Source organism: Boleophthalmus pectinirostris, unplaced genomic scaffold (genome assembly GCF_026225935.1).
Source record: "Boleophthalmus pectinirostris isolate CB_2022bp ecotype Guang Dong unplaced genomic scaffold, ASM2622593v1 HiC_scaffold_22, whole genome shotgun sequence".
NCBI classification, from domain to species: Eukaryota; Metazoa; Chordata; class Actinopteri; order Gobiiformes; family Gobiidae; genus Boleophthalmus; species Boleophthalmus pectinirostris.
Genome location: NW_026571190.1, coordinates 526,080 through 536,402, shown reverse-complemented (window position 1 = coordinate 536,402; position 10,323 = coordinate 526,080). Strand labels below are relative to the sequence as shown.

General features: G+C 44.6%; 1 protein-coding gene across 1 annotated transcript in view; it reads left to right on the top strand.

The window, feature by feature from the left end:
- Positions 1 to 7,524, top strand: part of LOC129410274 (beta-1,4-mannosyl-glycoprotein 4-beta-N-acetylglucosaminyltransferase-like) — a 29,157-nt gene extending 21,633 nt beyond the window's left edge. Inside the window, exon 5 of the mRNA XM_055157913.1 lies at positions 47 to 7,524. Coding sequence (XP_055013888.1) covers positions 47 to 544 — 498 coding nt within the window. The 3' untranslated portion in view covers positions 545 to 7,524. The remainder of the gene's footprint in view (positions 1 to 46) is intronic.
- Positions 7,525 to 10,323: the final 2,799 nt, after the last annotated feature.

The following is a 10,323-nucleotide window of genomic DNA, read 5'->3' as shown; positions in this document are numbered from 1 at the left end:
AGCGGATCTTGGTTTATCTGTGTGCTCACATGTGTGTGTCTTGCAGTCGCTGTACGGATTCTTCTGGAAGCAGTTTGGCTCTCTAGAGGTGATCTCGGGCTGCACGGTGGGCATGCTGCGGGACGTGTACGACTCCGATGGCATCAAGCTGCGGCGCCGCGAGTACTACACCATGCCCGGCTTCCGCAAGTACGAGAACGACACGGGCCACATCCTGGTGCAGTGGGCCCTGGGCAGCCCCGTCCACTTCGCCGGCTGGCACTGTTCCTGGTGCTTCACTCCCGAGGGCATTCACTTCAAACTGGTGTCGGCGCAGAACGGGGACTTCCCTCGCTGGGGGGACTACGAGGACAAGCGCGACCTGAACTACATCCGGCAGCTGATCCGCACGGGGGGCTGGTTTGACGGGTCCCTGCAGGAGTACCCACCCGCCGACCCCAAGGAGCACATGTACGCCCCCAGGTACATGCTGGACAATTACAAACAGTACCGCTACCTCCTGGAGAACCCTTACAGCCAAGTGTCACAGAACGGAGGAGAGTGAAGCCTGCACAAACATGAGGTGATGTGAGCTGCATTAAGAGGCTTGTTTGAGTAGTTTTGACTAGTTTGGTTTCAGTTACACTTCAGGTCTACAATACTTAAAGCTGCACAGTGTAACTTTTCTATTGGAGGTATGCCTAGTTTCCATGGAGATCTTATTGCTCTGCGAGGAGTGTTCCCCAGTAAAGCATTAGCCATTTCTCTCTAGAAGTCTGTCTAACTGTGTTACTAGCTTCAGGCAGATTTAACACCGTGTCCCAACAGCAATCTGACCAGAACTGAAGAAGCCACTCTTCACTCGAAAACTTGTGACCAGTTGACAGAATTACATTTTTTGCTACATTTCTGTCTAGCATTAGTTTAATTATAGTTGTTTTATTGCTCAAAAATATATTAAAAAAAGTTGCATTCTTACGGTTAGTGGGGTCGCCTCTCCACAGATATGACCTTGCTTTATCTCCTTATAGGTACATTTAATGCCGGATTGTGGAACACTTGAATTTTAAAATCTTAAAGGCACTGTGCCAGATTTTTACTGTCCCAAAAACATGACAAACAGAACTAGTTCATTTGAACTGTTTGCAGTGGTCCAAAGTTATTCCTCTCTTAAACCAGAGCATTGTTTGTTTGAGAGCACACAACAGACTTATTTTGAAAATCTGCTCTGGGGCTAGGTACCTTTTCCTCAAATACATGGGAAAAATTAGGTAAAGGGCCTTTAATATGGGTACTGGCAGTATTTTAAAAAATTAAGTAGGAAATCTAGTCAGAACTACTCAAAAAATACAAGAGACTCCTGTAGATCCACCTCTCACATTACGTCCACCCTGATCCTCCTCCCTTTGACATGCACTGGATACAGACCTGTCTTGTTCTAGCCCTGATGCCCTCCTGGACGTCTTCCTGTCATGTCCAACCGCCCACACACACACGCACACACACACGCACACACGCACACACTCACTGCCAATGTCCTGGAGCTCCTGTCTGCAGTGTCTCCGTTGTCCATGCTGAGGGCGGGTCAGACACAGGGACAGACTTCAATGACGCAGTACAGCGATGGGAAGTTCTGTCATTTTTTTACACAATAAAGTACAGCAAAAAAGGAACTTCTACAACTATCCAAATGACTTGAATGTTTTTGTATTTCAGTGGTTTCTGAGACCAGGTCAAAGGGCATAGACTGTATATAGAAGTGGACTGAGGGACGCCATATTCTTCGGCTCCAGCCAAGGCTAACAGTTTTAGAGGCTAATTTTGAGTTCCGTATTTGGAAATCCAATCAGAAGCGAAGTTGTTGAAGGTACTTGTCATCCCTTTTGCCCACACTGCTGGTTCTGGCAGGGGGTGGGCACTTAGTAACAAGGCACAATAGTTGTTGATCAAACGTGTTTGATGTGAACAGTTTAAGGTCAAAATAATGAGCCTGACAGCAGCAGTTGCAGAGAGAGGGGCCACAGTTTTTCAACAGAAAATGAACTGGAGCCAGAGCCGAATGAGCTAAATGCCCGTGTTCACTTTCTGTTTAGAATCCGGTGGCTAGTGGCTTAATTATGTCCACTCTATGTCTCTATGTCCAGTCTATGGGGAGTGCAGTCTAAGCAGAGATGTCTAACATGTCCTGAGTCCTTTGACATAGAGGAGCAGCAGCTCTACTCCGAGTTCGTCCCAGGTAACTGAACTAGGAAGCTCCCAGCCGGTCACCCTGAGCAGGAAACTCATTTGAATCACATATATTCGACATCTTTTTCAGTCAACACTCAAGAATGTATGTGGAAAATCAACTCACTTTGCTGGTGCATTGTGTAACTTATTTTATTTTCTTGCTTTGCCTGGAATGTTCCGCAATATGACGATAAACATAATATCTTGCATACTTATTGTTGATATCACCTGCTTTTTACCATGGAGATAGATACACGTCATGCCATATTATTGAACATTCCAGAAAAAGCAATGGCTTCTCTATACAGACCAGGAGATGTCAGACCATCACCCAGAAAAGTTAGATGTTGAATTCAAGTCATTTGAATAGGACATTTTTTCCTTTTTTGCGGTGCTTGTTGGAGTGTTCTGAAGCGTACAGTCCACTCAGGGCAGGGCCTTCTCCTCTTACTCAGATAGATCACCGAAGAAAAAAAAAAAAAAACAGTTTGAAACTGAGCAATATTCAAACATTTGACTGCAGCAGGGTGAGATTTGTCCATGTTTTTTTCTTTTTCTTTTTTTTTTGAGTCGTTGGTGATTGATTCAACAGGCCATGAAACTACCTGCAGCCTTCTCTGTAGTTTCGAGATACAGGCATCGCATTGTCCCCAGAGCTCTTAGTGGAACTGGGTATGTCTCGGATAACAGCCGAAGCCCAAGTGGCAGAAAGTCAACACCTCACTGGATCCTCTGTCTTCGTTACAAAGTTCTTTCAGCCCAAATCCCACCCCTGCAGCTGGGGAAAGATGATCCACAAACACTCCACAGCCCCATTCACACACAGGTCCCCGGATCATCAGCACGACACAGCCCCATTCACACACAGGTCCCCGCATCATCAGCACGACACAGCCCCATTCACACACAGGTCCCCGCATCATCAGCACGACACAGCCCCCTTCACACACAGGTCCCCGGATCATCAGCACGACACAGCCCCCTTCACACACAGGTCCCCGCATCATCAGCACGACACAGCCCCATTCACACACAGGTCCCCGCATCATCAGCACGACACAGCCCCATTCACACACAGGTCCCCGCATCATCAGCACGACACAGCCCCATTCACACACAGGTCCCCAGATCATCAGCACGACACAGCCCCCTTCACACACAGGTCCCCGCATCATCAGCACGACACAGCCCCCTTCACACACAGGTCCCCGGATCATCAGCACGACACAGCCCCATTCACACACAGGTCCCCGGATCATCAGCACGACACAGCCCCATTCACACACAGGTCCCCGGATCATCAGCACGACACAGCCCCCTTCACACACAGGTCCCCGCATCATCAGCACGACACAGCCCCATTCACACACAGGTCCCCGGATCATCAGCACGACACAGCCCCATTCACACACAGGTCCCCGGATCATCAGCACGACACAGCCCCCTTCACACACAGGTCCCCGCATCATCAGCACGACACAGCCCCATTCACACACAGGTCCCCGGATCATCAGCACGACACAGCCCCATTCACACCCAGGTCCCCGGATCATCAGCACGACACAGCCCCATTCACACACAGGTCCCCGGATCATCAGCACGACACAGCCCCCTTCACACACAGGTCCCTGCATCATCAGCACGACACAGCCCCATTCACACACAGGTCCCCAGATCATCAACGAGATACAGCCCCATTCACACATAAGTCCCTGGCTCATCATCACGACACAGCCCCATTCACACACAGGTTCCCGAAAACTGCAGAGAACAAAGTGACAGAATGCCAGAATGAGCACACTGCACATCATTTAAGATAAAGGAAAATGTAACCATGTAGCATAACCAGGAAACTATGCCGGTAACCAAGGAAACCAAGTAGTGGTATTGACAATTTCACATATGCAGGAGAATCTTTGCTTTGTTCACACATGACCCTGCTCTGGCAGAAAGCAGGTAAATTTCGGGTCAGACTGCATGTGTGAATGGGGTTTAATGTTAACGTGCATTTATTTTGGGAGACATGCTGAACTCGAATTCCATCCAACCAAAGACAGAAGCTAGTTTTAACCTAGCGTTGGGCTACAGAGAGGTCAGAGGTTAAATGGCTGAACCAGTAGGTTGAGTTCACAACATTGTGACGATTTGAGATGGAGAACAGAGGCCTATAGAACGCTTTGAACATTTGTGGATCATAGGTTTAATCTTATTCTTTGTTTGGATTACACAAACTTGTTATTTTAGTCATATTAATCAAGTCATTTCAGCTGACATCTGACATCTTTGGGATTATATATATATTACCATTTCTTTTTGAAGCTGGCCTGTTATTCAAAATGTTTTTCAGAGCTTTTAACCATGTTATAGTTCACCGTTTAGTCACCCAAAGTTGTATCTGAGTTAAATGTGAATGTTTGGTCTATCTTTAATCACTTATTTTTAAGATGCCATATTGCTGTTTCTCTGTTTTCACCTGTAAAATCCCGCTGTGACATACACACTTCATTCTCCAGTTTTATTTTCTTAATCAGTGATTCGCTACAATTCAGTAGTGTCATGTAGTCATTTGGCATTTTTTTCATATGCTTCTCACTAGTGTGTTTTGCACCATCGGAGATGGTAACAGCTCTTACTTTCACAAGCTGCTCCCATGGGCATTGGGTTTTCTAACCATGAACATCAGCACACTTTCTTTTGTTAAATTTTTTGAGATCAGTATTGTGATTCAAAATGTGCAAATTATACAATGATCTGACCTGTAATTTGTTCTGGTTTAAAGCCATATTGTGAAATATTCATGGCAAAACAGTGGAAACAACATAATGAATGCACCGTTATTTTTGCTTAAACCTTAAAACAGTTTAAAAAAAAAAAAAAGGTGCAAATCCCACCAAAGAATTCTGGCCTGTCCTCCATCTCTATTTGAAAACTATGGGCAGATTAGAATGTTGTGATGTATGTGTATGTGAACCCAACCTATTAGAATTGCTCAATGTTTTGAATTATTATTTTTGTATTTGTTTTTTGCACTATTTTCTGTGATGTCAATCCTCACCAATGTAGTCTTTTCTGTGTGTGGGGTCTTTCGTTTTTCTGAAGCCACAGGCAGCTTGTTTAGGGGTCCGAGTGAAGAGTGAGGAGTGAGGAGTGAGGTGCACTGTGCGGCGCAGAGTAAACCCTCAGTCAGCCACTAGAGGGCGCATCTCACCGTTATCAAACCAACCCTGCTTACTCCCCCTGTGTTCTTCCACTCTATCTGACACAGTGTATAGTAATGGAGTAATGTGGTGTGTAGGGCACAGGGAAGGGTAGGGCTGTTGGCCACATGGCTCAAGCAGAAGAACTACAACTACTACCAGTACTACTACTACTACTACTACTAAAGTAACAAATTACATTAAGGCTAACTAGGAAGGACTTAAATTCATACTAATGTTAAAAATGCACTATGTAATTTTTCTGATGGTGGGGTTGTCTGTCACCTGCTCATCTCCATGGAGATGTTGTTGCGTTATCAGTTTTATCTGTCTCACACTGGTTTGGTGGCAGATGTTTTTATTGGTAACAATAGATAATCAAATACTAATGTGAGCAAGCTTGCCACTCCACAGATCTGCTGAAGAGAAGTTAAACACCGTGCTGCGGAACATTCTAGATAAAGCAATAGTATATTTATGCAGGTGGTGGACCTTCCTATGGGAATTCCTATCTTACATACATAACCCAACTCTTAACTCAGCACTTAACTCTCCGCTTACATTTGTGATGAGATTTTAAATGAATATTTCCAATTCACATTATACTGAGTAACTGAGACCACACCTGGACAAAAATGGGGCTTTGCATACAGAAATTACTCAAAAGTTTAAAAAGTATTTGGAAAAAAAACTGTTACTTAAGTAATTATAACTACTGGACATAACATAACACATAACATATGATTTATAACTTTAAGTTAATATAATTAGAAGTACAACATTGAAATACTTCACAAAATGTGTTATTTTCAAAGAATAGACACAAAACTGAGACTAACTAAATCATATCTGAAGGAGCAGTGCAAGAAACACACATCATCAATCAATCATTTCAGTCATTTACTCAAGTAAGAGTACTATTTTACTGTACAATATATTACTCAAGTAGGATTAAAAATGTGCCATCTGAAAACTACTCCAAAAGTACATTTGTACTAAATGATTACTCAAGAAATGTACTTGGGTAAGTACTTGCATATCCAATAGTACATACTTTCAGCTATATCACTTTTAATATGTTTGTCATTTTAACAAGAATTATGTTATTTGAAATAAAACTCTGCTGTTTGATTTGGTTCCGCCTCTGTACCACAGCGCCCTCTACTGTGGCTCAGTACTGCCCCGGGTTTATTCTGTGTGAATCTCTGGAATGCACCTTACTAAGAGAGAAGCATTTTATATGTAACATAATGAATATTTATATGACTCTTTGTGTATTGTTTCATGTCTGACACTTTCTTCTTGTTTAGACCTGTGATTTCTGGACATCATTTGCGTCATCACATTTTGCACTTGTTTCAATGTTGTTGAATTTCTTTTTTTTTTTTTACTAAAAGAAAAAGACTTTAAATGTTTTTATTATGATTTTTAAAGTGAAAATTTCACTTTTTAAATATTAAGTACAAGTATTTTTAAGCCCTCAAATTCAACAGTTGTAAAATATTCGCAGCAAAGACATAAGCATCAATCATGTGTGATTGAAGGGGACAGATGCTGTTTTCCTATTGGCCTTTCTCTTCTGTGGGTGGGACTTATAGTAAAGGACTCAAAGAGATGAGATTTGGATTAGGCCAATTCTGACCAATCAGATCAGCTCCGTGGTTCAACTTCCTGGTTGTACATTAGATCGACTCACTTTGGATGTATTGCTTGTACGTTGGCATCTTGACTCTTCACTGCAAATTTTGAATCATATTGAAAACATTTACTTAAAATAACATCAATTGAAATTCAGAATAAAAACAATTCAAACAACTGAAAGTGAGAAATTCAATAGCATTTCAAACTCCAAATGTGATGACACAAATGCTCCTCCATATTTCAGTTTTGTTGTACAGACTTTGGCCCTGCACATGCACTGATGGGAGTGGACTGTGAAATTCTTCATATTTGACTCTTGGCTCTGATGATCTGTAATGTTAACACATAACCTGGACACCAATCAACAGCAGAGCGCCCCCTGTGGATCGCTGACTGTACTTTTCTAATGGGAATGAAGATGGTAAGACTGTCTTGTTCACTTCTGAATGGCATCATTAAATTATTTTACATTTTTAAATGGCTCTGTGTGTCTTTGATTATGAAAAAGTTACATGACCTTGGTGACGTGCATCCAGCCGGACAATCAGGACAAACCCCAGGAATATAAGAGCCGGGATGGGCCATATATCACTTCCAGTATTGGTATTTGATACCAGAAACACCAATACTGAAACTGATTTTCTTATGATATTGATAGCAGACGACATCAACATATGATGTACTGCGCACACACATGTTACACACACACTGGGGCTGGTAGTGCTGGTGCAGGAGGCTCCTCCGCTCCTACAGGGCACCGGGTCGGTCCAGCAGCACTTTACTCAGGTACATGCTCCACAGGCTGGGCTGGAGCAGGCTGACTGCACACAAACACGCACGCGCACACACGCACACGCGCACACACACACACACACACACACACACACAGGACATACACAGTCTGCAGAGAGGGTCAGAGGAGCAGAAAATGCAGAGGAGAGGGTTAGAGGAGCCAAGGAAGCAGAGGAGAGGGTTAGATGGTACAGAGGATGCAGAGCAAATGGTCAGAGAAGTAGAGGAGAGGGTCAGAGGAACAGATGATGCAGAGGAGAGTGTCAGATATAGCAGAGGATCCAGAGGAGCAGAGGAGATGGTCATATGATCAGAGGAAAGGGTCAGATGAAGCAGCAGACAGGGTCAGAGGAGCAAAGTATGCAGAGGAGTGGGTGCAGAGGAGAGGGTCAGATGGAGCAGAGGATGCAGAGCAAAGGGTCACAGGATGCAAAGGAAAGGGTCAAAGAACCAGAGGAGGAAGAGGAGAGATTCAGAAAAGTGGAGGATGTAGAGGAGAGATGTCAGAGGAGCACAGCACCAGAGGAGCAGAGGAGCAGAAGATGCTGAGGAGAGAATCAGAGGAACAGATAATGCATGGGAGAGGGGCAGACAGAGGAGAGCATGCAGGGGGGAGATGAGAGAGAACAGAGGGAACAGAGGATGCAGAGGAGAGGGGCAGAAGAGAAGGTCAGAGGAGCATGGGATGAAGAGGAGAGGGTTAGAATATGCAAAGGCGAGATTAAGAAGAGTACAGCAGAGGATAGGGTCAGAGGAGTAGAGGATGCAGATGAGAGGACCAGAGGAGGCAGAGAAGAGGCTCAAATGGAGCAGAGGAGACAGTCAGAGGAGTGGAGGATGTAGAGGAGATGGTCAGATGGAGGAGAGGATGGAGAAGAGATAGTCAGAGGAGCAGAGCAGAGGAGAGGGTCAGAAAGAGCAAAGAGAGTGACAGCTGTGTACAGTAGCTTGTGAGGTTTTCCTGTAAACCACTCACTTTTTAAGTTATTTGTGTTTGCACTTTAAGATTTTATTTTATGTTTATTTACTTTATCTATCCAATTAAACACTCACTTTGTTTTTTTGGCTGTGTGGCCCAGCAGTGTGGATGGCCTGTTGTTTATTCCAGAGAGCACCTTCTTTCACTGGCTAAGTGCCCAGTGCACTATGACGCAGGACGCCAAGAGGATGTCGCTTTGGAGTGAAAGTGAAACAGGGGAGAAGGAAATTCAGGCCTGTGGTTCTGTCAGTCCTGATGGGAAACATAAGGTCACTGGGAAATAAGATGGACGAGCTGTTTGCGCTTGTTCAGACCCAGAGGGAGTACACTCTCAGCAGTGTCATGTGCTTCATGGAGACCTGGCTTCAAACAAACTCCTCAGACAACAGGGGATCTGTGCCAGGCTTTAAGACTGTGCAATTGGACAGAGACACTCTCGTTAGTATTAAGAAGAAGGGCAGTGAGATTGCTGTTTTGGTGAGAGAGCACTTTTAGGGGCCCTGCTGCACTGTTGAATCGCCCCCTGTTTCCCCCTAGGAATACTAAAAATACTTCTATTACTGCTGCTGCTGTTGCTGCTGCTATTATTACTAGTACACCTAGGCCTACTGCTTGGAAATGCCATGCCAACATCAGTCATATATCTCTCCATACAAACCCGCAAAAGTGGAGAGGTCCACACTGATGCTGTACTGTACTGATGCTGTTTCACATGTCATGTTCTATTGTGATCATTTCTTATCACATAATTTCATGACCATGACTTTTGGATCCTGTCTTAACAAGGCACTAGGGCGGCAGCAGCTCAGTTGGTAGAACGTTTACCCACTGGTCAGCAGATTGGTGGTTCCAGTCCTGCTCCATATCAGACCACTGTAAAAGGAACAACCACATTATGGATTGGGACGGGGCTCGGATCATTGGATCGGAAAACAACAAGTTCAAACGCTGGATCAAGGAGGCCATTGAAATCAGGAAACGAGGCACGGACAGCATTAACCGGGACGACGGCGCGTTCCTCCTTTCACACACCTGGGACACCCTCCTCCAGAGAACACCGGGCGACGGGAGGCGTGGTCAGTCTGAGCGACCTGCCAGGTCCATCAGGCTGACCACGCCTACAGGAAGTAACAACAGCTGATATACGACACGTCACCACCAACACCGGTGACAGTTCTGAAGATGGCTTGCAGCTAGCAGCCGAAACATGTCAACAAGGTAAATACACTTTACTGCATTGTCTTTAAAAAGAACCCAAGAAGTTAAAGTATATAAGAAGACAAAATGAACATCTTTTGCTTAATAAACATCATTGGTGGAGTCATTCCCTGAACCGCAGGTTGATGGTGTGATTCCAGCTCCCACAGATGAATATTGTCTCTGAGCAGGACACTTAACCCACCTCTCCCCCAGTGTCTCCCACACTGGTGTATGAATGGGTGAGTGGTTCCTTAATTGTGGTAAAGTGCTTTCAGTGCCTTGAAGGTGGAAAAGAGGAAAACATGT